The sequence below is a fragment of the Gadus morhua genome, chromosome 11 (assembly GCF_902167405.1).
Source record: "Gadus morhua chromosome 11, gadMor3.0, whole genome shotgun sequence".
Classification (NCBI taxonomy): domain Eukaryota; kingdom Metazoa; phylum Chordata; class Actinopteri; order Gadiformes; family Gadidae; genus Gadus; species Gadus morhua.
In genome coordinates this window covers 12,454,840-12,481,971 of record NC_044058.1, presented here as the reverse complement: position 1 = coordinate 12,481,971, position 27,132 = coordinate 12,454,840, and the positions used below count along the sequence as shown (strand labels likewise).

General features: G+C 48.3%; 2 protein-coding genes across 3 annotated transcripts; one reads left to right on the top strand and one right to left on the bottom strand.

Annotated features, from left to right (window-relative positions):
• Positions 1 to 47: 47 nt before the first annotated feature.
• Positions 48 to 17,408, bottom strand: ptpn23a (protein tyrosine phosphatase, non-receptor type 23, a). Its single transcript, XM_030371362.1, has 24 exons — positions 16,609 to 17,408; positions 14,373 to 14,447; positions 13,975 to 14,102; positions 13,776 to 13,852; positions 13,124 to 13,173; positions 12,700 to 12,831; positions 12,208 to 12,288; positions 11,908 to 12,039; positions 11,747 to 11,794; positions 11,524 to 11,580; positions 11,358 to 11,416; positions 11,142 to 11,221; positions 10,910 to 11,024; positions 10,621 to 10,686; positions 9,942 to 10,087; positions 9,438 to 9,740; positions 8,928 to 9,082; positions 7,290 to 7,621; positions 4,375 to 6,847; positions 3,899 to 4,083; positions 3,154 to 3,258; positions 2,675 to 2,813; positions 1,715 to 1,828; positions 48 to 1,323 (listed from the first exon to the last, which is right to left on the bottom strand). The coding sequence occupies exons 1-24, from the start codon at positions 16,690 to 16,692 to the stop codon at positions 736 to 738; spliced, it is 5,724 nt and encodes a 1,907-aa protein (XP_030227222.1). The 5' UTR covers positions 16,693 to 17,408; the 3' UTR covers positions 48 to 735.
• Positions 17,408 to 26,555, top strand: LOC115554584 (GA-binding protein subunit beta-2). 2 transcript variants are annotated; one of them, XM_030371367.1, is made up of 8 exons: positions 17,408 to 17,546; positions 18,715 to 18,828; positions 20,039 to 20,206; positions 20,570 to 20,764; positions 22,076 to 22,178; positions 22,980 to 23,144; positions 23,462 to 23,583; positions 23,860 to 26,555. In XM_030371367.1, the coding sequence occupies exons 2-8, from the start codon at positions 18,721 to 18,723 to the stop codon at positions 24,571 to 24,573; spliced, it is 1,575 nt and encodes a 524-aa protein (XP_030227227.1). In that variant the 5' UTR covers positions 17,408 to 17,546; positions 18,715 to 18,720; the 3' UTR covers positions 24,574 to 26,555. The 2 variants fall into 2 exon arrangements, with proteins under 2 accessions (XP_030227227.1, XP_030227228.1); XM_030371368.1 differs by having other exon boundaries at positions 17,410 to 17,546; positions 18,718 to 18,828.
• Positions 26,556 to 27,132: the final 577 nt, after the last annotated feature.

Here is a 27,132-nt window from a genome sequence, read left to right as displayed (position 1 = left end):
CATTTTATGTGCAGTGAAGTTTGAAATAGATTCCAATACACAGTAAGTAAGTTGCCATAGTCTAGTTTTATTTAATATATTTACAGTGTTACAGAAGAGAGAAACGCAAGGGAAATAAATCAATTAGTTTAAATGTGTCGATTTCGTGTGGTTATAGCAACAATCAAGTCATACAACCTTACTGCAGATATCCCCATAACAAAAGTCATACAACATAATGACGGAGCATCTAAACAGTGCAAACAATAGTTCGTCATTAAAATCATTCACGGTCCCAGACATCCCCCCCCTGCATCCTCCTCCGCGGTAACCACGGCAACTGCCACTTCAGAGGCGGGGGGGCGGGGGAGCTGGGACGTCAGGTCAATGGGCTGAAGCACTAAAGTGTAAAGAGGTGCATGCTGGGGAATGTGGTGCTTTTTAATGCTCTAAGCGATCTAAGGCAGGGAGTGCAGAACTGGTATCCGTCCGTCCGCCGGAGAGGGAGCACGAGCGGTGGACAGTGACACAGGAAACAGACAGAGAGAGAGAGGGAGAGAGCAGTGATTCTGTTGCTAAAGAGCTGGCTGACCCCAACTCCCCGCCCTCCCCCGCACAAGAATGATCTTCCGCCGTCTACAAAGTGCTACAGGTGAGTGTCGAGGCCTAGAACAGACCGCTTTTGATTTATTTTACGCCAGGTGAGAAAGCGTGGGGGCGTACGTGTGGAGGCTGGTCGCCGGTGCCGGCGGGCCCTCAGCTCTTGTTGAGGCTCCACAGGGGGTCCAGGCTGCTCAGGGGGTCGTCGGCCCCGCGCTCCCGGGCCCCCTGCAGGCCCTGGCCCTCGGTGGGCTGCAGGAAGCTCTGCCTGGTGACCCTCTGCTTGCCCATGCCCCCGCCCTCCATGGAGAAGGCCTCCGGCGCCAGGGAGGCCAGCAGCTCCAGGGAGGACGGGGCCGAGGCCGGGGGGGAGGGGGGGGAGGCGCCGGGGGCAGGGGGGCCGTCGGGCACCTCCGCCACCGCTACGGCAGGAGAGGGGGCGAGGGCCGCGGAGGCGTCCACGCCGTTGGGAGGCGGGGAGGGGGTCTTGGCGGGGGAGGCGGCGGGCGGGGGGCTGAGGGAGGCCGGGGGCTGCTGGGGGCCCTCGGGGGAGGGCCAGGCATCCTGGAGGGGCTGGGGGCCCGCCGGCAGGGGCTGGTCCTCCAGGCTCCAGGGGGCGTCGGCGGGCTGGTCCGAGAGGCTGGGCGCGCGGATGCTGAGCTTGGCGATGGTGGCCTGGATGGAGCTGATGGGCATGTCCCCCCCCAGGACCAGGTCCTGCTGGGACTCCTGTCTGGAGTAAGGCTGGGGGGGGCAGTGAATCATGGTTAGAGCGTCGTTAATGATGTTATGGTTAAAGTCTGTTTAATTATGCTATGGTTTAAATCTGGTTAATGATGTTATGATTAAAGTCTGGTTAATGATGTTATGGTTAAAGTCTGGTTAATGATGCTATGGTTAAAGTCTGTTTTAATGATGTTATGGTTAAAGTCTGGTTAATGATGGTATGGTTAAAGTCTGGTTAATGATGCTATGGTTCAATTCTGGTTAATGATGTTATGGTTTAAGTCTTGCTAATAACCATACGGTTATAGTCTGGTTAATAGCCTTATGGTTAAAGTCTGGTCAATAGCTTTATGGTTAAAGTCTGGTCAATAATGTTCTGCATCCCTGTACTGCTGATGTGTGTTCTCACCTTGGAGGCTGCAGTGCTGGTGTTCTTGCTGTAGGTGGCGCTGGTGATGCCATGGCGCTGCAGTAGGACCTCTGCATGCTTCAGGACGGCTTCGTAGCAGAACTTCAGGTGCAGCTGGACACACACACGGACACACACCACCATTAATACATGCTTGATTCCAATTTTGTTTGTTTTCTGGGTTTTAGGCCGCTGTCACACTTGCGGTTTCAATGCATATTTTATCCTCAGATCGAGCCAGGGCACATTAACTGTCAGGTGTGGAAAGAACCGATGTCCTGGACCACATCCCGAGGTGGTCCGGCTTGCATTCTCATCAGATAGCCTAGGTGTGTTGACAGCAATCTGGGCACAATGTGGGCAGACGACTTGCTAATGTGTTCAAACCCGACCCATGCCAGGATTCATCCAGTGCATTAGTCTGGTGAAACCAGACCACCCAAGATCTCGCTGCCTACGAACCTTCTGGGCATCTCTGAATGCAAGTTAGTAGTTTGACCAGCTATGAGAAGGGCCGCTAACAGAGCGAAGGCCCTTACATGTTACGAAACGACGCCCTACCTGAGATTATGATCCCCTAGTCATTCTCCTCTGCTGTGTAAAAACTGGAGTCAACAAATCACTTCGTAACACAAGCAAGCTTTTTAGAACATTGAAAAAACATTTTATCTCATGGATGAAGTAAAGGATTTCCAGCGACTATGTTTCTTAACTGTCCTAATTGCTTCCACCCAGTATTTGTAACGAGATCTTGGAGTTATAAGTTGTGGGGTTTAACTGAGACTCAATAGCCGTTTGAGTTGTGAGAGCGCTCCCCTGGGGTGCACTCTTTTCAGGAGAAATGAGTCGGGGGGGAGCGGTGTGTGTGTGTGTGTGTGTGTGTGTGTGTGAGAGTGAGAGTGAGAGTGAGAGAGAGAGAGAGAGAGAGAGAGAGAGAGAGAGAGTGTGTGTGTGAGAGACCTTCTCCTGCAGCATGTTCTTCCTCTGCTGCCTCATCTTCTTCACCAGCAGCGGCAGGTCGGGGATGCAGTTCCCGGCCTCCAGCTCCTGCAGTGCCGCGTACAGCAGGCAGAAGGCGCCGGTGCGCCCCACACCCGAACTGCACCCGCAAGACACCAGAGGAAGAGGAAGAACAACAATGTTTATCGTATGTTAAAGACAGCTGATCCATATGGCTGACTGGGGTGACCTTCTCTTTCCAGGACCGCTAATGTCCACCTCTGCACTTACTGCAATCCCCTTGTTTTCTCCTTGCATTGCCATGTTTGGCCTGATTAGTATAGGCTAGTTATAAGTAAAAACGATATAACTAATGTTTGCCATGTAGAGGTTAAAAGACCAGTACATCGATGTGAACACTACAGCAATACTAGTCTACCGTCTGGAATCTCTTCAAACTTAAACCAGGGTAGCACAGTCGGAGACCCTGAGTGACCCACCTGCAGTGCACTATGATGGGTGTGTGAAGGGGTCTCTGGTGCTGGAAGTGACCCTGGACCTCCTGGATGAAACCCAGCAGGCTGCCCTTACTGTCTGGCGGACCCCTTGTTAGAACCAGAGAGAGAAGGACCGGATTAGGACAGATCTGACCAGTACTGTCTGGTGAGGATCACAGATAAAGGCTGGTAGTTGACCTGGTCTGGTTAGAACAACCCAGAGAAGGGATGGTTTAAACCGGATCAAGCCAACACTGTCTGGTTAGAACCACAGAAAGAAGGTCTGCTTTAGATTTGATATAAACTGTTCTTTATCGTTGCCCTAACCATTTTGATACTGTACAAAAACGTAGATACTGTATTTTTGCTGTGAATTTACTAGGTATATTATTGTTATGTTGCCGCTTCACTCCTCTTAACCATCGTGCTCAAGATAGTTAGTGTAATCTCCTTGGAGATTAATAGGCACAGTTGTTAGATTTAGTTGAAATAGAGGAAGTAGCATTTGTCACAACTGATCCCGGTCATGCTGAAGCTTTACACTTGAATTTATGGAAGTGGAGCCATTCAAATGCTCAAACACAACGACGGTACAAAAAAAGTAGCACAGAGTTGCTGTGGGTCATAACACACCCTATCCTGCCTAGAACTCTTTGCCCATAACACATTTTGTTGTAAAAAGCTCCTAGTATTCTAATTCTAGCTGAATCACATCGAGCCGTTATCAAAGCAAGAGGTCCCCACTCACAGCTCGGGCCAGGAGTTGTACTGCAGGTGGACCACGGTGCGCTTCAGGCTCTGGTCGCGGTACTGCAGGCTGATCATGCGCTCCACGTGGGTGGGCGTGGTCTTCTGCGTGGTCAGGGTGAGCGTGATTGGTCCCTGGGAGACCTGCTGGCCACGCTCTGTAGGGAAGTAGCGCAGGACTTTCCCCTGGGTGGGGAAAAACACCATGTATGTTCCCAGATCAGAATCAGGACAAAAGGAATAACGCAATCTCCATGCAGCCCGTCCTACTAGCCCTTAACGTAGCTGTGGACGGTTTCATTCATTATGTTAATCTACAAAGAGGAGCCAGCTCCACAGGTAGGAGGGCAACCTTTACTGGCATGTCCTTTAGCAGATTTTAAACCAATCCTCCATGAGGACACCCTATGGTTAATTTGTGGGCCTTACGGATCAAACCCAGGTCCAGCCCCCCGCTATCCACACGCCCCCTCTCACCTTCTCCAGCTCCTGGTCCGACACCAGCATGACCACCAGCGCCACCTTCTGCTCGTACACCATGAGCCAGAAGTCGGCCGCCGTGCCGGCGAGCGGCGCCTGCGTGGCGATGAGCCGCGGGCAGAAGGCCGACAGCTCCTCCACGTAGCTGGCGTTGATGTAGTCGTCCTTGCCCGAGAGCAGCACCACGCGGTTGACGTCGTAGGGCATGACGTCCTGGTGGCGGTTCTTCATGCTGTAGCAGCGGGCGATGGCGATGGACCGCTGGCGCGCGTCCTTCTCCTGCTGCTCCTGCAGCTCCCTCCAGCGGGCGTCCAGCACCGAGGCCCCGCCCTCGCCCTCCGACGGCAGCTCCAGGGCGTCCACCTGCGCCCGGTAGCGCTCCAGCTGCCCGTGGAGCCGGGCGATGCGCTCGGGCGCCTGGTAGGGGTCCCCCTGGATCAGGGACACGCCCCCGGCGCCCTTCTTGCGGCGCTCCCCGTCCTGGGGGTCCGCCTTGGTGGGCTGCAGGACGTTGGCGGGGGCCTTGGGCCCCCCCGGGAGGCTCTCGGGGCTGGAGGAGAGCAGGTCGTCCGTGTTGGAGTTCTGCCGCTGGAAGAGCGAGGCGGAGCCGGCGGGGGAGGGGACGGCGGGCGACGGCGAGGGCGGGGCCGGCGCTCCTCCGGGCGTGGGGGCCGGGGAGGGCCTCTGCTGGGGGGTCAGTCCCAGAGAGGAGGGGGCCGGGGAGGGAGACGGCGAGGGGGAAGGCGAGGGGGCGGGCGGGATGCTGTTTGGCGTGAGGGCGACGGGCAGACCCCCCGGCGAGGGCTGGATCATGTGCTGCTGGGCGGGGGGGATCTGCTGGGCGCCGTGCGGGGCCATCATGCCGCCCGGCTGGGGGGCCCCCGGGGGGGCGTTGGCCCCGGGGCCCGGGGTGTAGACGGCGGGAGCGGGGTGGGCCTGGAGGTGCGCTGGGTGCAGAGGCTGCGGCGCCAGGGGCTGCTGCGGCATCATCGGCGGCCCCCCCGGGTAGCACACGGGGCCCATGTGGGGCGGCTGGCCCTGGGGCAGGCCGGCCATCCCCATGGGCTGCTGGGGCAGGTGGGCCATCGGCAGCTGCCCGGGCAGGGGCTGCTGCTGCTGCTGGGGCGGCTGCATGGGCAGGGAAGTGGGCGGCACGGGGCCGCCGGGCATCTGGGGCCGGGGACCGGGGGGCATGTGCATCTGCTGGTGGGGGTGAGGGTGGTGGGGGCCCATCTGCTGCTGCGGCGCACCGGGGTGCCCTGGGACCTGCTTGGGCTGCTGGGCCATCATGTGATGCGGGGGCAGCCCGGGGGGAATGTGCTGGTTGCCGGGCAGGATGTAAGGCTGGGGCCCGGCGGGCGGCAGCTGGGGCCCGGGCAGCATGTGGGGGTGCATGGTGTGAGGAGGCATGGGGCCCGGCATCATCTGGGGATGCTGCTGGGGCAGATACCCCTGTGGGGGCTGATAGCCCTGGGGCATTGGGGCACCGTGCTGGGGCTGATGCTGTTGTGGGTGCTGGGGCTGTTGTGGGTGCTGGGGCTGTTGTGGGTGCTGGGGCTGTTGTGGGTGCTGGGGCTGTTGTGGGTGCTGGGGCTGTTGTGGGTGCGGGGGCTGATGTGGGTGCTGACCAGGGTGCTGTGGCGGGTGCTGGGGCTGCGTCATGTAGCCTTTATGTGGGTGGGGCTGCCCGGGGAACACCTGTGGGTACTGGGGAGGCAGGCCCGGCCTCTGCTGCGGAGCCATGTACCCGTGGGGGTAGGCCTGCGGGGGTCCCGGCATGGCTGCGGGGCCGGCAGGGTACCCCTGGGGCATCTGCTGCCTGGGAGGCTGGGGGAACTGCTGGGGCGGGGGTCCTGGCATGGGCATGCCCGGCTGGGGCACGAACTGCGGGTACGGCCCCATCTGGGGCGGGGCCGGGTAGCCCCCGGGGGCGGCCGGGCCCCGGGGGTAGCGCTGGGTGGGGGCGTAGCTGGGGATGGGCGTCTGGATGCTGTCCACGGTGGTGGTGGACGGACGGACCGGGGGGGACGCGACCGGGCCAGGGTGGGGGGCCTGGGGAGGGCCGTACCCGGACACCGCCGCGTGGGGGGGCATCTGCGGCGGGCCCTGGGCGTGCGTCTGGGGGCGGGGCCCGCCCGGGCCGGGGTACTGGGCCATGCGGGCCAGGAGCTCCGGCGGGGGCAGGTTGGCGGGGAAGCGGTGGGTGGCCCCGTGGGGCGCCACGGCGCCGGGCCAGGGCAGGGAGGCGCTGCCGGGGGGCAGGTAGGCCTCGGCGGGGTGGGACGCGAGGTCGGGGGGCATGCTGCGCAGCTCCTCGGGCAGGTCGCCCCCCAGGGCCAGGATGGCGGCGCTGAGCTGGGCCAGCTCGGGGTCGTCCAGGCTGGAGCAGGCCGAGTCGCTGTCAGAGTTCTTGGCCATCAGGGTGGGCTTGGCTGCGGTGGGCCGGGCTGGGGGCTTCTTCAGGGCCTCCCTGAGGAAGGACACGACAGACGAGGGACAAAGCTCAACAAACACACTCTAATGGAATAGAAAATAATATGACTATCTTTATTATCTTTACAGCGAGATAAAATATATACAAGAAAGGTTAAAAATGGATGACAAATAAAGATAAAATATACAAATAAAAATTGAAAGATGGAAATATACCGAGCAATCAGAATTAGAATAGCAGCGGAGGTAAACGGTATTGAACAGCAGTGTTGTCAAGTTTTCTTTTTGTAGTGCAAATTGTATTCAGGATGTTTTTTTAAAGGTGCTTGTGAAATTAAATCTAGTTAAATAGTGGAATGGTTAACGGTGTAACGGGTAAAAGTCTATCCATGGTGAAAGTCCAACACCATCCACCAAGCGTCCTGTGGGTGAGAGCCCCGCGGCCCGTAGCCCTGCACACCAGGCGTGGGTCCCCTTACCGGTCCAGCGCGCCCTTCCTCTGCTCCGCCCGGCCCTGGCACAGGGTCCTGGCCCGCTCCAGCAGCCGCGAGGCCTTGGCCTCCAGGTCGTCGTAGAACTCCTTGCCCTCCTGGGACTTCTTCATCAGGTCCTCGTAGGCCTCGTAGGACGCCACCAGCGTCTGCACCGTGGCGTTCCACTGCTGCTCCGTGTGGGCCAGCCCCTTGCGGACCGTGGCGTACTGGACGTTGGCCTCCGTCAGCGCCTTCAGGATGTTGTCCTGGGCCGCCAGGTTCTGCTCGATGTACACCTTCACCTGCTCGTACTTCTTCAGCTGCTCCTCGAACAACCGCTGGGGACACAGGGGGCAAAAAGGTCTTCAATGGATGGTAGGGGCCACTCGATTATGGGAAAAATCATAATCACGATTAATTTGGTCAATATTGAAATCATGATTCTTTTTTAGTTTAAAAACATGTTTTTTGTAACTGAGAACTTTGAAATTTCGCCTTAAAAACAAACACAAAATGGTCAAAAAAAAAAAATCCAATCTAAAATGTTAAATAGATATGTATCCAGCTGTTCTGCCCTTTCTATAAAAGATTAAAAAAAATAAATAATTCGATTGCGCAATTTTTTTGTGATCGTTTGACGCTAAAATCGAAATCGCAATCAAAATTTGATTAATCGCCCAGCCCTGATGGATGGGTACGGGCTAGGGATGGGCACAAGTAGCAAATTCCAAACTCGAGTGATCGCAGGAATTCCTCGAGGATCAATCGAGTACTCGTTTAATCGAATCTATTTTTAGAATGCAACGCATCTGCAGCAGGAATAGGCCTAATGATGAACGGCATTATTACCAACCAAACATGTAATGCTTATTCTCCATCAAAACAGTCAGAGTTATCAGAGTATTCATTATTTATTTTTGCAAACATTCAAAACACATTTTCCTTACAAAAATAAATATGCGTCTCACAATTTAAATCACGTCGAACCAAGGTCTGTAACGGTTTAAAAAAAACTAAAACGAAACAAGTAGCCTAACCATTGCAAATAATTTAAAGCTGCAAATAAAACGGCAGCAAATGGACTATGGAAATACTCAGCGTTGTGATCTTCTCTACACGGCCGTGATTACAGCCGCGTCTTGCGGCGGTGAAAATAGCCGACACACTTGGTTGCTGCGGGTCTGCTTTCCCGAACACACCGTTGTGTTTCAGGAGCATATGTTGCCGCATAGTATTTGTAGTACTCTGGTAGCTCGATTTCGCTTGGCATATTTTACATTTCACCTTATGATCTCCTATTTCTTTAAAGTATTTCAATTCTTCGCTACGCTTTGCTTTAACCGCCATCTCTTAACTTTTTTAATTCTGCCGTGCCTGCACACGGAACGGCACGCGACACACAGAAATTTGATACATTTCATTTGCTTTGTGACCACGGTATGCGTTAGTGGCGCCGCACAGAAAATTGATACATTTGCTTCAGAAAACTTTGTGTGTGTATATGCAAACTCGAGTTTGCCTGTCCACCAACCGAGTTCATTTGTAACGAGGAGTACTCGAGTAATCGATTCCTCACGCCCATCCCTAGTACGGGCTGTGATATCCAACACGCGCGCGTGTGTGTGTTTGTGCGCGTGTGTTTACCTTCATGTCGGCCCTGTCCGTGGTGACCAGGGAGGATGTGATGTCATCTTGCTGGATGAGGTCACGCAGCTGTTTCTCCAGGGAGCTCCTCTGGTCCCTCATCTCCTGGACCTTCCCCAGAATACGCTTCATACACTGGAGCCCCGCCACCTCCTCTGAACACACACAAGGTATACATACGCTCACAGAGATATACACACACGTGCAGATATATCCACAGATATACATGATGTACATACATGTGTCAGACCCACTGGCCCAACATAAATACTTTTGTTACTTGACGTGTTTAATCCTTTATTCAAACAAATAGTCCTGGCCGGATCGTGACTCTTTACTGGCGCCTGGCCACAAGCGAACTCTCTTAAACATAAAAATATACATAGATAAATAGACAGATACAGCTAAACATGCAGACACACACACACACGGTAGATAAACAGATAGATGCAGCTGTACATACAGACAGACACACATGCATGTTATGCACACACACACGTGCCAGCTCACCCTCGTTGAGCTGGGGCCGTGGCAGGGCGTCCCTCAGGCTGTCCAGGGGTCCCCCCAGCAGCCGCAGGTTGCTGATGTGGAGGTTCATGGCTCGGTGGAGCTCCGTGTTGGTGAAGCTCGCCTTCTCGTGGGCCTCGGCGTATTTCTCCAGGTCCCGGCGGATCTCGGTCAGCGCCTGGGCCTGGGCGGCGGGGTGGACCTCGGGGGCCTCCTGCAGGGCCCGCAGCCCGGCCTGGTCCTCCTCCAGGACATCCCGGATCTCCCGGAGCGAGGCCTCAACGTCGGTGAACACCCCCGACAACACTGCATGCATGGGAGGAAAGAATTGAGCCCATTTGATTGTGTGTGTGTGTCTTTCAAATGAACATTGCATATTTACGTGTGTGTGTGTGTGTGTGTGTGTGTGTGTGTGTGTGTGTGTGTGTGTGTGTGTGTGTGTGTGTGTGTGTGTGTGTGTGTGTGTGTGTGTGTGTGTGTGTGTGTGTGTGTGTGTTCCCTACTGACCCTGCATGGACTGCACCAGGCTCTTGACGGTGTCCGGCCGCACGCTGAGCGCAGCACACTTCTCCATGAGGACGGGGGGGAGGTGGCTGTACAGCTCCAGGTTGTCTACAGATTCCAGCTCCAAGCCCAGGGAGTCCATGAACTGCCTGCGTCCACAACAGACACACACACACACACACACACACACACACACACACACACACACACACACACACACACACACACACACACACACACACACACACACACACACACACACACACACACACACACAAAGAGCGAGTATTAGAAGTCATCCACTGCTCTCCTAGTCCTGTTTGAATACTATGTTTCTGTCTGGACCTGACCACTCTGCATCAGTTGCGTTTTAAAGACAAAAGTATAATCCTAAGCAATATGCATTTCATCTAGTCTTACATTCACAAAACTTAAATGTAATAATATAAATGCAAAAGAAAATATTTGTAACTAGATTTTAGCCACAAGCTGATATATATGTATAGAATGAAAAACATGTTGGCAAATCCACAACTGGTTGGATTGGTACAGAGCAGGAACCGCTCAAACAAGCTACCTTTCATACATTCCTGCAAGCCAGTGCTTGTACGCCAACCTTTGAAGCGTCTAAGAGGCAGAACAGGGACAGCGATGGAGAGCGGTGTAGAAGTGAAATACGTACTCCAGAGTGTCGTTTTTGCTCTCTATCTTGGTCATGATGTCTCGCAGAAGCTTGGCTTTCTCCTCACTGCAAAGAACACAAATCCTTTTAATATGACACGAGTATTAACATTGTCTATGACACTATAACCTCATTCTCTGTGGGTTCAACCCAGCCCAGATACCCTGCCTGTGTGCTCCTCCAGACATGTTATAACCTTCCCATAACCTTTCGCTCCAGGTAGGTATAAGCTGTTTGCAAACAATTTCGGAAGTGAAAAATCTGTGGCACAACTCAACAGTAGGCCCACCTGTAGAGAGAGGAGGCCTCGTGGGCGGCCATGGGCACCAGCTTGGCGAACAGGTCGGGTCCGGTCACGCTGGGATCGGTGGGGTTGACCGGCAGGGCTTTCACCAGCGGGGCGCCTGGGAGAGAGAGGAGGCGGGCTGCACTTTAACTGGAGCCGCTCACCAGCTGACGAGCCAATGTCGTTCAGGCTGAGCAAACATTGGTGGGCCCGTCGACCAATCAGATTGCCAAACCTTTGACGGAGGCCAGGGTTTCCAAATTTGGAACCGTTTCGTGGTAGATGAAGTCGTTGTCTTTCTTAGCAGAGTTGAATCTATGTGTAGAAAAAAAGACATGAAAACTAAGAGATAATAAATATGACTGGAAATAATTGTTGGCCTTTAACCTAAACTACGAAATACCTAACTGTGGTGACTATAAAACAACAAAACACAACACGAGTTTCTTACTTCCCACCGATAACATCCATGGTGAATCTCAAGGCGTCTTGGACACTATCCGGTTGACCCTTGTCCAGACAACAGAAAACACATCCCCACACAGGTCAGGCTACAGTGGTATTAACCAGGGGTCCTACCAGGGCAGGAAGAAGAGACTGTTCTGTTGTGACTGTACCTTGGCCAGCTTGGTGGCTTCGTTCAGTTTGTCCAATGAACTCTGCAGGTAGGCCAGCTGAAGGGAATACATCACAGTGAGTGAGGAAGCGGATTTAATAAGGTCATTATATGACCGACCAGTGAGAGCAGGAGAAGGAAAAGATCAACTAAGCAAGCGCAAGAGTCCATGTAATCCAGATCACATTAAGAAATAGGGTCGGGTATATTTAATTTAGGCCTACCCTCTCTCCATACTTCTGCTGTTCCTCCGCTTGTTTTCCCATGTGGAACTGTGGAGAGTAGAAATACAGTAGAAATGTCAAAAATTTAAATCACCATGGCTCTGTGCACAGATATTTGCTGTCTGTCTCTGTCTCTCTCTCTCTGTCTGTCTGTGACTCACGTGGGCGATGGAAGCAAAGTAGTAGATCTTCATCTGGACCAGTTTCTTCCAGTCCTTCTGGATCTTCCCCAGCATGGAGGCCGTCTCAGAGTTCTCCAGGGCCCGGCAGGCCTCCTTATAGTAGTCCACCACCTAGACCCCGGTGGGCAGGGAGAGAGAGTTGGAGGCAGAGAGAGTGAGACTAATATACCAACACAAAAAATTGTAAGTCAAAAGACACCTGCCGTAATTGATGATAGGTTTCTGGTTTCTATGCCAATAGCAGTTGCAATACCGGTGTAACTAAGGTCCGAGAGTTACCTGAGCACTGATGCGCGCCACCAGGAAGCTCTTCCTGTTGTCCAACATGGACTTCTCCAGGAGACATTCCTGGGCCTGGCCCTATGGAGAAAGGTTAAATGTTAAATGCATTCAAAGAGTGTGGAGTGTGTGTGTGTGGTATAGGGATTGACCGATATGGATTTTTTAGGGCCGATACCGATATCTTTCGTCAGCCTTAGCCGATGACCGATACGCCGATACCGATTTTCTTGAGCCAATATTTGGAGCCGATACTGCTTTTGCTCCCTCAATTTACATCATAAAAATTACACAATGATGATAACAAATGTTACAAGCTTCAATAAAAAAAATGAAATTATTGAACGGTCTGTAAAAAATGCCGGTAAATAAGAAAAAAATATATATATATAAAAAAAAAGATTTAACCCTAAAATAATATCGGCTGGCCGCTATATCAGTGGATCACTAGTGATCACTACTGTGGTGTGTCATCTGTTGCATGTGTCATACCAGCATCAGGTTGATGTTGAGGTTGAGGATCTGGTGACTCATGTCCACGCTGAAGTTGTGGTTGAAATGGTCCCTCAGGTAGGAGAAGGCCCCCGCTGAGCACTGGAAGTGAGTGCACGACACCTTCATCCCCTGAACACACACACACACACACACACACACACACACACACACACACACACACACACACACACACACACACACACACACACACACACACACACACACACACACACACACTATTAGTTGCTGATTTGTTAAACTGACCCATCTGGGAAGTCACACTCATCCTGTTTTGATAGGGGCAGGCACTTTCAAAAATTAATTTGCAGGTGAATGGATGGCCCATCTGTAAAAAATTATAATTAATTAAGAAAAATAACGATCATGTTTCCATAGGAACAAGATGGGTGGAGAACCTTACCTCCTCGGACACTCTGTTGTCCATGGCTCCCAACATGGAGTGCAGGGCCCCTATGGAGAACCAGGCACAAGCTAGTTAGTCTGGATCATTCTCATGCATAACACATGCAACATGGTGAATCAATTAACAACCAAGTGATGATTGGGATTATTTAAGGTGTCAAGTGTTTTTCCCACAACACATGTGACTAGGTGAAAGTAAGACATTGGCTTTGTTTAAGATGATTGTTTAGCAAATCTTAAGCAGCAAAGGAAACACAAAACTCAGTGGACAAATAATGTAAGCATAATAAAACCATTATTTTTTTATAGTGTAAATTTGTGTAATCAATTCAGATGCCAAGTCTGCATGCAACATTAACAAATAGGTCAGAAAATTTGCTTAATGATCAATTAATTACTAATTTACAATGAGTTTCTTTGCTTTCCCTACTGCTCTGACATTAGAGGTTCCCTGAAGAGAATCAATGTACAATATTATCTAATGCATGTGTCTGCTATTGCCATAAGATCAGCTAGAAATTAAATTTGGGTTTTCATTTGCTCTAATCTGTAACAACAGCTAACTGGGCTAGCCAGGAGATAACAAGTGGTGCTGACTCACCCAGGCCTGGTGTAATAACAGCTCACTGAGTCAGTGGACAGTGACTCACCCAGGTTGTAAAGGATGCAGGCCTGCTCATAGCTGATGTCCTCGTGGGTGATCGTCTTCCCAGAAAATATCTCTGTCCTGAGAGAGGAGGGAACATTTACATTTTGTATCTCTTTGAGAGTGAGTGAGTGAGTGAGTGAGTGAGTGAGGGAGTGAGGGAGTGAGTGAGGGAGTGAGGGAGTGTTGGTGTTTACTCCCACCATGATATGGGCACGGCAGCTTCCTGTCCGGGCGCCAGGGGGACCCTGCTCTGGAGGTAATGCAGCTGTCCAAAGTATTTCCTCAGGGTACTGCAGCCCTCAAAGTCCCTGGTTACGTTCACAGCACTCTGGAGGACACACACATCACATACACAGGGTGTAAATAAATGACACAGCAGATGAAAGTAAACAGCGTAATCAGGTAGGGCTGGGCGATTAATCAAATTTTGATCACGATTTCTATATTTAAGCGTCAAACGTTCAAACTCAAAAATAATCGTTTGAATAATGGTGATTTTAATATTGACCGGAATAATGGTGATTGTGATTTTTTCCATAATCGAGCAGCCCTATAATCAGGGATTGAATAAGACACAATAGAGCAGTGCATTACCAACCTGCCGCAGGGTCTCCAGTTTCTTCAGCTGCTCGTTGTAGTTGTCTGGGTTCTCCCCATAGTTCTTCAGGATGAACTGAGGGGTAGGAGAGAGAGATTGAGCGAGGAAGAAGCAGTGGGTAACTAATAGGACATGCCTGTTTCCTGTAATAGGCATGGGAAGATCGGCCAACAGGCAGATCCTGCATAACCCATAAAGTAATCAGCAGAACAAGGTGAACCGTTTTCACCTGGCTGTTCGATGAACTCTCAGTATCACAGATCAGAACCCCAAATGGTTATGACCATCACCGAGAAGTTTTGACTTGACCAGCAATGTTTAGTCTTCAGCTTTTCTCTCCTGTTCAAATAAATCTATAATTTTTGTAGTATTCTAAGATTATTTATTGAGATGATATATTGAACTATGTCAAAATGTATCATGTTAACTATATGAATTCATGAACTGCATTAGGTTCCCCAATGATGATTTCTTATGCGTGAAATCATATTATCTGTGTGTATGTAAATGTCCCGTCCCTAGCCTCAGAATGATCCTAGAAGCTTGCAACCTTAGTTGTTCTTTAATCAAGGTACCTTTTGCCGCAGGCTTACGACCTACCCAATGCAAATTTAATTCCTGCCCTTTAACCTTCATGATTCTTACTTTTTACACATTTACACACGCAATTATGATGTTGGTGTTTTCAGTCCTTCCATCACAAGATGCAGGGTTATGCTGCCTTGTGGAGTTTGCATGGTGTTTTCTTTCAACAAAGGTTATCTAAAAGCAAACAGCTAGCCAGAGTGACATTGCAGATGGAATTATAGATTACAGATTATCTAAATGAGTCCAAGGTTAGAATGTTAACTATAAAGGTTCTAACCAATGGCTTCTCCTTGTCCCTCCTGTGGGGCAGGAAGTAATCCCATAATGCACTGCGAGGGCCTGATCAGTGGCTAGGCTATCATTAGCAAGGAGCTCCTTTACTTCAACCTCAGCAGTGCACTTTGGCATGCGCTCACATACCCAAAACACTCACCGGTCTTATCTCCACAGTTACCTTCTCTCTCGTACTGATGGCATATTTACACCCCCCCCCCCCCCCCCCCCCCCCCCCCCACCCATCTTTCCTACCCTCTCCACTCATAAAATTCCTTCCTTCCTACCTTTTACATACGCTCTTTAAATACTGTGTCCATGCCATGAATAAATTCCCACATCAAATTGTATGAAAGAAGCAGCAACATCAAACAGGTCCAACCCCATCTTTTAAAGTTGTTCAGTGAACTGAATTACTATAACCTGTGGGTGTGTTTGCCAATAAACAAATATATTTGAATGTTGATAATACGGTGATAGGCCTAGGGATTGCTTCTGGCATCTTAACAGGCCAGGATAAGAGCATCTTTGAAGAAAGAGGTCAACATCATAAATAAAATATGATTATAGATCTATATATAGATATAAATAGAGAACCCATAATGGGAAATAGTTTTAGTCTTCATCTTTGTCGTCATCGGTTGATAGCCCAGAGTCACAGACCTTTATCTATGGTTGAAACGTTGAAAAATAGGACGACCAAGAAAGGATCTAGAAACAAGACATTTCAAAGAAGGGGGACTTGTTATTTCTGCCATACAGCACAGATAACATTAATTTGGTTCCTGTCAAGCATGAAAGGAACTTTTGCTGTGGGTATTCGTTTTGTGGCAATCAACTCATTACACTAACGTTACAGTCAGTCACAGAAAGAGACGTGCTCGAACACCTCTTAATTTCAGCTTTAGCCACCATACCAGATTAACAGAATCCTAGTTTGACTGATGTTTATTAGTAGCAGTGATAACAAAACCTGATGGAGTTGAGCATGTGAAATGTGCATCACCATTCGTGACGGGCAATGACTTAATGGTGAGTCAATACGCAGTTGTGTTACCAACGGATGATGGTAGTAGACTTCTGGGCTGTCATTGGCAAAGACTGTGCAGTACTATATACAAATCACAATAGTCCTAATTACAACTACACTGTGAAATGACATGTTAGCAAACAAAGGCGGTGGCTGAGGAGGGTGTCAAGAACGTAACCCCCATACAATAATCAACAACACCCAGCTGCTTCATCACGAAATGGGTCTGCTTGTAGGTAAAATCAGCCAGTGTTGTCATGCAGACATTCATCCTAATTATGCAGTCGATCACTCGGATCGGTACGTTGTCCAGGTCCTGTTGCTTCCCTTCTCAGCCCAGCTCACCTGCCTGACCGCGGGGCTGAACGGGAACTCCCCAGCCTCCTTCAGATCCAGCCAGATCATCGGCATGCGTGGGACCGCTTCCATCGCGGCCTATTTTGAATCCCACCGCAATATAGGTGGTTGAGGTCGGACAATCCCGTGTGTATGTTTTATATGTGTTAACGGTTTTTCGTGTATAATTCCCAAACAACTGTGTCATGTATCCCTGAACACTTCGACAGGAAGCGAACTGGGACGTGACGAAACGAAACCTTTGTCGACCCTTTGGATTGTGGGAAATGTAGTTCCGTGGGTCTTTTGAGCCTAAGGTCAATACGTTATGGTGTAGCCAAGGCGACTGGTATGCAATTATAATTAGTGTTTATTTACGTTCACTAGTAACTTCTCTATTAAAATATGAAAGATATGTGTGATACCAATGCTACAGCTATATATTAAAATTTACACGTCTATTTGGATGTCTAGTCGTCTGTCTTGTTAGTTACCAGATGCAAATTAAGCGCTACGTATAGGTGTTGAATCCTAAATGCTGTTGGGAACATTTCTTAATACACTTTCGAGAACTCTCCAAATGGTCTTCTTATCAGTGCACTTTAGGCGTAACTTAATGGGATGATTATTGACCGTATTAGGCTATATATTTTTTGTAGCCATTGGTTTTTATTTTACTATTAATGCATTTCACTTGCTCACATGAATATTGGGCGCAGTATTATTTATGGTTTATATATTTATATTACTAAACTATTCCAAGCCACATATTTTCCATCCCGCCCAACGAGTCTGCGCACTAGCCGTAGCCGCCATATTGGACCCACAAATAATAAAAACAAATGCATTTTCTGCTTAGCAAGGAGAGTTGCTAAAGTATACATATCAAACACCAAATTAATATCACCAGATCCCGAAAAGCACCCTTCGACTGCACGTATCCTGAGGCAAGTATAACTTTGGGTTAACTTATTCCAGAGACAGGCAAAAGCATTATTAAAGGAAGATACCAGCTCAGAAGCTGAAGCTAATGTTAACTTAAAGAATATCTCAGCTACGTTTTTCGCATTGCAATTCAACGTCAGCGATTGTTCACTGCTTTATATAATTCATAGAAACGTGTTTTCCGACCAAATTTTCGTTGGATCTGATGTTTATTAAGAAAACTCAGCAGAGCCTTCCTCTTCTAAGAGACAGCCCAGTAGCGTTAGCGGATGTGGAAATAGCAAGTACCACTCGTTTGCTTTCGGCAACTTCCACCGGAACAAAGCTAAAGGATTTAAGGATATCGTATTTGTCTCATGCAGAGGCTTTTTGCACACATCCTGTGTTGGTTTTGCAGGACTTATTGAAATGCAACAACTTTGCTCAGAACAGTAGTTGTAGGTATAGGCCCCGCGAAAGCAATGGCATAATGTGCTTGCCGTGAATGCATAGAAAGCTATGATAAAATGTAACTAAAACGTTGCATTCAATTGTATGTTTCATCCGTTTGAAATGATTTTTAATGTGTATTTATTTAAATTGATAAGGAACCATATCCACAATAACAGTATACTATTTTATGAATACATTCACAAATATACGCTACTGCTACGAACTCATTGTTATTATGCATTCGAAACGAGACTGTCACGGAGATTATGAGTTGTAACTACAATTGTGTTGAACTTGCATTCATATATTTTGAATTCCATAGCTGCTGATGCATTTTGCAAATCATGTATTATGTTATCTTTCTTCAAACATGTCCTGTAATACTTAATTGCGCTTAAATGTCTTTGTTCAAGGCAGCCTACATCCAATAAATGGAATATCCCAATTAAACTAGTATCGCCTAAATAACCTATTCATGTTATCAGATCATGTTATAGACACATACAATTTACCAACTTGATATATGTAATGTCTAGACATCTAACAATGAAAATAGGCTAAATGTTTCAATATAATGGTATTGGTGAACTGCTAAATATTACCTACTTACTGTGCAAAATATTATTAAACATTTTCACGCATTTTTATTCTAATTATTTCCGTTCAATGAGCGCAATAAACGTTTAATAATGTATGTTAATTAGTAATCGGTTATGGCCTGTTGTGACTCTCTTTTAGCAGCAGATGTCGCTGGTATACCTTGGCAAGCGGTTGCTGGAGGCTGCGAGGGTCGGTCAGGACGATGACGTTCGAATATTGATGGCCAACGGGGCTCCATTCACAACCGATTGGGTGAGGCAGTTGTGTATGTGAGATTAGCCGTGGCAATTACGGGAATAACTCAAGCTTTCGAAATATTGACTGCTGACAAACATGGTTCTTCTTCATTAGCAAAACAATTAATAGACCTGAATCACAGTCCTAGCCTAACCGAACGCTAACAACACATGCTTGTGTAACAATGTGCAAATATTAAATCATTTCTGGTTGAAACTAAAGCCAAGTGCTATTCAAAATTGACGAGACCGAGAGGAACCAAATAAATGTATATGGTTTTGATGTCATATATAACAATTCAATATAAATGATTGTTACAGATTGTTGAAAATATGAATTATATGAGGTGACACGGGTATAAAACAATCAAAATTGACAAGAAAATATTTTGGGCACTTGTAGAGAAGCAAGCAATGGCAAGTCAAATTGAATTACGGACCGTAGACATTCACAGAAGTGATTCCATGCAATTTTTGGAAATATATATGTTTTCCAAGATTTTAACCAAACATTGCTTTGTCATTTACTATATTTCCTGCTGGAAAATGTATGATGGTTTCATCCTCTAAAAAATAATGTGGAAAAGAACAGTCATCGTTCCATCTGTTGTTTTGGCCCACAGGCTATAGCCCCACCTCTACAGGGATCAAAACTGCAAACATGGTTATCTTTGTACCTGAGCAAGGCCAACTGGTTCCTTTTACTGTTTCAACCATATGCTATATATAAGGGTGGTTTCTTGTTGCGTTTTGGGGCTTGAATTAACATCCTTTTGGATGCTCTGTATGAAATGACATCCATTAGTTTCAGAATAATCACTCAGGTCATCAGATACTGATCGACTGAACCCAACAACGGTTGGAACAACTGACTTTAAATTATTTGTTGTATTCTGAGTAATCTGGTTTATCAAAATATTTTAATACTGCTTTGCCTTGCATAAAAAACGAACCAAAGCAAAACAAACCTCACGTTTCCATTTTTAATATAACTCGCAATCATTAATTGCTATTTGAAAATAGCAAATGAATAAAATGTATAACGGGGCGTAGCAAAACACTATTCTCAAACTGAATTTAGTTAATTTGGACTCATATAATCACATTTGAATAATGAAGGAAGTATAAAAAATATATTATCATGAAATTATGCAAACTCTTTCACCATCAATCACAACTCTAGAGGGTAGCCATTTTATTCCCCCTTCTCCAACTGTCATTTTAAGCTGGGAACGTCACCGCTGCACCTGGCAGCTCAGTACGGCCACCACTCCACCGCTGAGGTGCTGCTCCGTGCGGGCGTCAGCAGGGACGCGCGCACCAAGGTGGACAGGACCCCTCTCCATATGGCAGCAACCGAGGGACACTCCAGTATAGTGGAGCTGCTGGTCAGGGTAAGATTGATGATCAAGATTCTGAGTGTGTTTGTGTGTGAGTGTGCGTGTGTGCGGTCCTAATGTTCACTAACAACTAGGTAGCAGATGAAAACATTTTTGCAGTCGCTTTTATCCAACTTGCAGTGAGTATTTCTTAGGGATGCATGTCATCGATGAACAGGGCAACTCCCTCAGAGACGCCTTCTAGAGGGTGGACCTGCGAGGCATTGGGGTTTTCACCCAGAACCTTTGGTCCCTTGCCCTGCTCTCTCCATGCCAGTTATGAAACCAAAAGACGGATCATCCCTGGTCTGTTCTCCTCCCGGCCTCCGGGGGGCCGCCATACCGCTGGTCCAACCCCCCCCTGTCTTGCTTTTGCAGAGCGGTGCGGACATCAACGCCAAAGACATGCTGAAGATGACGGCGCTGCACTGGGCGGCGCAGAACGGGCACCGCCGCGCGGCCGAGCTGCTCCTGCAGCACGGCGCCGACGTCCACTCGCTCAGCAAGTTTGACAAGACGCCGTTTGACATCGCCATGGACACCAGCAACACAGAGCTGATGATCCTGCTACAGGTGTGGTGGGGGGGGGGGGGGGGAGTTCGAGTAACGGCAAGCCGTGCATGAAAAATATGGGGTTGGAAGGGAGAGAGACAGGGAGGGAGACGCAGAAAGAGTGGGTTGGGGGGGAGAGAGGATGGGGGGGGGGTGGGGGGGCAGAGAATAAAAGGACAGTGGAGAGGCGGCTGGGAGGGCGGGAGAGACTGACAGCTCAGCAGTGGAGAGAGGGAGAACGAGACGGAGAACGGCCGAGAGCGATTAGGTACAAGCAGTATAGAACGGAGAAAAAGAGCCTAGACAGGCAGACAAGTGGAGAGCAGGAGGGATATAAATAGATGGATAGAGTTAAACGACAAAAGGGGATATGAAGAGACAGACAAAGGCATCAGACAGAGAGAGGGGGGAGAGTAAGTGTAGGAGAAAGTAAGACAGCAGGAAACCTAGTGGTGGAGGCAATCACAGGAAGAAAGGCTTGCACCACAGCCCTTATAACAGAGGGAGGCAGAGACCTTCACCCTCCAAGCCAAACGCCTTGGAGTGGAAAATCAGCATGGCCACTTGAACACGAGTCAAATATGAATTCTTCTTCTGGAGAAAGCGTGTGAGCGAAGGCGAGAAAGAGAGGGGAACAAAGCGAACGCAAGAGAGAGAAATACTGCGAAAGCGAGAGAGAAGGAGTCTGGGAGTTAATGGCGGGGAAATAAAGGAACTTGAAGGTGCGAGGGAGCGTGTCGGTAAGCGTTGGTGCATGCGCGTCCCCGCAGCCTCACTTGATTTAAAAATGTGTTTGATGTTCCAAAGTGTTACCCCCCGCCATCACCGAGGACCCTACCCACACCCCCACCCCCCCCACACACACACAGTCACCCCACACATCACCAACACCCACCTACACCCCCGCAAACGGCCTAGCAGTGTTGCCATGGTTTCCTGAGAAGAATCTCTGTGTGAGAGAGGCAGCCATGTTGCAATAAGTCGGTTAATTGTCCACCGCGTCTCCTGTTAGACTTCATGAAATTGTTTTGATTAACAATATATATTTACATCCATCTATATTAACATATAGAAAACTATGTATAAAAGATATTGGTCATTAATTTAGTTGATACAATTAGTAACTATAGAATGGGATGGAAAATATTTAGAAATGATTATGAATTATTCATATTTTAATTGTTAATGTTGATTGATACGAATGTACGACGTTAGACTTACTGTGTGTGTGTGTGTGTGTGTGTGTGTGTGTGTGTGTGTGTGTGTGTGTGTGTGTGTGTGTGTGTGTGTGTGTGTGTGTGTGTGTGTGTGTGTGTGTGTGTGTGTGTGCAGGACGGCATGCAGAACCAAGTCAATATGAACTCGGAGTCTCAGATCATCATCCCTGCTGGTGGGATGGTCAACCTGTCAGACCTGGTGCACAATGCCTCCACAGGTAGTCCCCTCTCTTGCTCGTTCTCCCTCTATCTCTCTCTACCACTAGCACATATAGTCCTATCTCGCTCATTCTCCCTCTATCTCTCTCTACCACTGGCACATACTGTATAGGCCTCTCTCGCTCATTCTCCCTCTATCTCTCTCTTCCACTAGCACATTGAGTCCTCTTTCTCATTCCCCCTCTATCACTCTACTACAAGACCATATATTCCTCTCTCTCCCAGTCTCCCCCTATCTCTCTCTACCACTGGCGCAGGTAGTCCTCTCTTTCATTCTCTCTCAATCCCTCTCTACCACCACTAGCACATGCATTCCTCTCTCTCCCATTCTCAATCTATCTCTATTTTCACCTGCCTTCAGCAATCTGCTCTGACTCGCTTGCTACCGTTAGTAGTGGTGACAAAATGCGGCTGCCAGGCTGTCAACAAAAACAAGCCGTAGGTCCACTTGCCTCCTGCCATTGGATTCCTGTGTCACCACCACCATCTATTTATCAATCTCTTTCTATCCATTTCTGATGGATGAATTTCCTGTTTATGCCTCTGACTGACTGTTATCCCCACAGGTTCTCTCTCTCTCTCTCTCTCTCTCTCTCTCTCTCTCTCTCTCTCTCTCTCTCTCTCTCTCTCTCTCTCTCTCTCTCTCTCTCTCTCTCTCTCTCTCTCTCTCTCTCTCTCTCTCTCTCTCTCTCTCTCTCTCTCTCTCTCTCTCTCTCTCTCTCTCAGTGTGTGGCATTTAATAGTGAATGTGGACGATCCTGCAGAGATTTCCCCCTTACAGAGATTGGTTTTGTCCACAGTCAAGTCCGAGGATACCCTAGCCGCGGAGGTGGTGGACTCAGCCATCCAGCATGTGGTTGGAGATGGGGGTCAGAGAGTCATCACCATAGTAACGGACCAGCACGGAAACCTGCAGCCAGCAGGCCTCGGCCAGCAGTTCTTTGTCACCATGCAGGGGCAACAGAGTTAGTATTCAATGCACTTCCTTGCTGTTCAGTTTAAAGCCTTTAAACGGCCCCCATTTTACCACATGGTGTGATGTTGATGAAATATTTCTCTGGTAATGGCTCATCAACATCTGGTGGTATAGTAGGGCCCTTTGACAAACCAAAAGCCCTGCATACCGCTGATTATAGATCGGTTGAACCCACTTTTTCGTATATTTGAATAAATGTAAAAAAATATATATATATTCCTTTAAAAGGAAATATTTATTGTTTTTGGTATGTTGTTAATATGGTGTGAATCTCACCAATCTGTGCTTTGTTGTGTCCCCGCCCAGTGGTGGCTGTGCCGGCCAGTGCCATCACAGAGGAGGTGGTTGAGGAGGAGTTTCAACAGGCCCCGCCCCCACGCAAAAGAAAAGCAGATCATTCCAACAATCAAAGCAGCCTTAAAGAAAAAGTAAGCAAACAAGGAGGGACTATAACACAAATGGGTTGCATGATCCTGTGCTTGGAGAATCTCTCATGCAGCATTGAAAAAAATCTGGAAACCAAGTCCTCAAAAACAAGTTGACGTTTAAGTGCATCGATGGTGTTGGTCTGTTTCCATTTCTTTGTTGGGTGGTGCTACGCAGCATTCGTCGCTCTGTGTGCTTTTGGCTTTACTGTGTGGTTGTGGCGGTGTTGATGGTGTTCGTGGTATTGCTAATGTTAACGGTGTTGGTTAACCTTCCAGAAGAGCGTGGACGGCTGCCGGGAGCAGCTCCAGCGCCAGCTCCACGAGGCCAACAGGAAGGCCCAGGAGTACCGCGAGCAGCTCCAACAGAAGGAGAGGGAAGCGGAGCAGTACCGCCTCCGTCTGGAGCAGGCCATAGCCAGCAGCTCCGCCAATATCGCCAACCAGGCGCACGAAAGCACCAACCACCACGATGATGGTGCTGGCGAATTCGTTACCGTGGAAACGGTCGCCGTGGTCACCGGTGGCGAAGAGGAGATAGAGGAGGAGGAGGAGGAGAGGGAGGAGGTGGTGGTGCAGCTGGAGGTGTCCGAGGGAGCCATGGGGAAGGAGGAGGACACGGTGGTGGAGGAGGTGATGGTGAAAGAAGAAGAAGAGGATGACGGGGTGACGGTTGAAGGAGGAGGGGAGGAGGAGGCGACGGTGATGGTGGAGGAGGAGGTGGAAGAGGAAGAGGCGGTGGAAGAGGTGGAGAGTGTCGGCCATGTTGGAGAGGACAGTATCCAGGAGGGAGGTCAGCAGGAGGTGGAGGTGGAGGTGGAGGAGTCCTCAGCCACGCCCCCCAAGCGAGGCCGAGGGCGGGGCAGAGGGAGTGGGAGTGGCAGAGGGAGTGGGAGTGGCAGTGGGAGAGGGAGTGGAAGGGGGAGAGGGAGGGGGAGTCCAAGAGGGAGGGGGAGGGCGAGAGGCAGAGGTAGAGGTAAAGGCAGGCGATAGGCACGAGTCCCATTTTTTTAAAAACCGTGATTGATCCCTCCATTTTACAAGTTGTACATTCTTTTATATTATGAAATGTGAACGTATTTTCAGGGTATGTTGATGAAGAAGGTTGGTGTTTTTGTGAGAACAGTTGGCAGCACCGACATCCCCAGGTTCTGCGCCACAGATGTCCTCTCCTCAAGAAGAGTGGAACAGAGTATGGGCTCAATGTATTAGCTGGGTACCTACCTGTCGAGCAGGCTGGTGTCTGAGTCGGGATGCGTGGTAAATCCCCGTTGTGGTCCACAGTCAGAAACTCCCCAAATTTTCAGCATTTATGGAGAGAATCAGCTTTACCTAAAAGCTGATGAAACATGCACATCTTGAGTGTTAAGTGCAAGCTAATAACCAGCTACACGTACATTAATTTCCACTGACCTCAGCCACTCTCTTCCTGTCCAATGCAATTAACTCAAGCGATTGGTGTAACCTTTGGGTGACCAGCAGCCAATCACGTGCGAACATTGTGTTGTGTTCTGCATACTGTTGACATTTCATTGACTCAAAATCACTCAATAATATGTGTTGTTCCAGTTGAGATCACGGCGAAGTGGACGCTCTTTTGCTGTGGAAGTATATAAATGCTTAATAGCTTTCCTGACCTTTGAGTAATAACTAGAAAAAAAGTTAGCTTCGGTCAGAAGGAAGAAATGCTGAGAGTATAATACTGCTTTTATATCAAACTTCAACCAGCTCCTTTTTGTTTTCCTTACTTTTTTTGTTTTTGTACAAATTATGAAGACTAGTGTATGTTCCATGTCTAACTTTTATACTGACTTTATCCATGTTAGTTGAGGTGTGTTAGAGGTGTGTGCGTTAAACCCAGTGGCGTCACTAGGCTGTTTCATTCGGGGCTAAAGCCCCAGATATTATTTAATTAGCCCCGAATCTTATTTAGAAAAAATAAGATTTAAAAAAAATAAGATTCACTAGAAACAAACCAGGGACAAAAAGTAGCCTAGGCCTTCTAGATAGTCCTTCTGGCAAGAGAATAAACGATTCAAAAACATAACCAGACTGTTTACCACCTCAAGTGAATTAACCTATCCATATAACTTGAATGGAACTTTAGATGTCTGGGGATAAGCAGCACAGCAGTCAGGAAGCTATTTAAAGCTAAAATAAACTGCGTTGTTTGTATATTAATGTAAAGCATTATGAAAAAATGCGCAATAGCGGGCTAAGCCCCGGATATTTCAAAAACCTAGAAACGCCCCTGGTTAAAGCCTGACAGGCCCCCTAAAACACAAATGTGAGAGAGTTTAGAGCAGCATCGATCCGGTATTCTTTGAGTGAAAGAGGCAAAAGAATTCGCTGTGCAGGATTTTTATTAAATGAACAGGCAGGAAGTTGTTTTTCTTTTCAGTTTTTGGGAGCATAGATAGGTTTTGCCTTTCTATTTTGAAAGTCTGGTGCAAGGCAACACTGCCTTTTTTCTAATGAATGCCAATTATGTTGTTTGTTGTTGTGTCTGTGTATGTGTGTGCACGTACCAACCAATTTGTTACAGTTGAACACTACAGTGTAGTCTTAACAGCTCAAGTACTGCTTTTATACAAGTTTGGCTCTCAAAAAAACGTCCGAAGGTCTTCAGTACGGGCTGTGAAGCTGTTTTATATGAATCTCCGCTGTGATGATCTATCTGGAGTAGGTTTGATGCCTGGCTCAGAGGGACCTCTGAGGAATACTTTTTGGTATGGCTCAAATATTTCTTTTCTTGCCCCCTTCTACTCTTTGTGGGGGACAGATGTACATATATTATTTTAACTTTTATTTTATTATTGATAGTAATATTTATTCCCAAGAAAATGAACATTTGGGAATGTGAGCAAATTAATATTGAGAACATGTTACATTTGACAGTTTTATACCTCGGAAATAGTGTTTGATAAAAAATATTACTGTAAGTATTCAATAAATATCCACTTCTCTTTGTTTTTCCTCTTTGTTTTTTCTTGTTGATGTCCAAATCTACACCGGTATTATATTGTTAACAATAAGCATGTCCCCATGATTATATACTGCATTTCCTCATAATCAGTAGTCCATCAATATAAGGTCAGTATTTGACCAATCTGAATAGTTTAGGCTTCTAAGCTTATAGTAAACAGGGGTTTAAATGTCCAGGCCAGGTGCTTGGCGTAGGTTAGAGGTGCTAGCTGCTATGCAAAGGCCATATCTTTTCATACACCTGTATGTACCAACAGTACTTGACTCTGTTTCATAATCATCATCATCCGTATTCTAATCATGTGTCGGCACCAATGCTAATGATCTAACGATCAGCCCACAAAGTGGACCGCCAGGGCCCCCGATCTTGTGACTTGCATCTCTTCTTCTTCCCACTGCGCAGGGATTAAATATGCAGAGTACTGCTATCTAACATATGCAGCTTTATTAAAGGCCTTGGCGCCGGGCCAGGCACTACTGTAACCTTGTAATGCTGGAGGCAGGCGGAGGATCACCTCCCAACCTTCCCTGCTCCGTCGGGAGGGAGCCTGGACCCAGGGCCGCTCT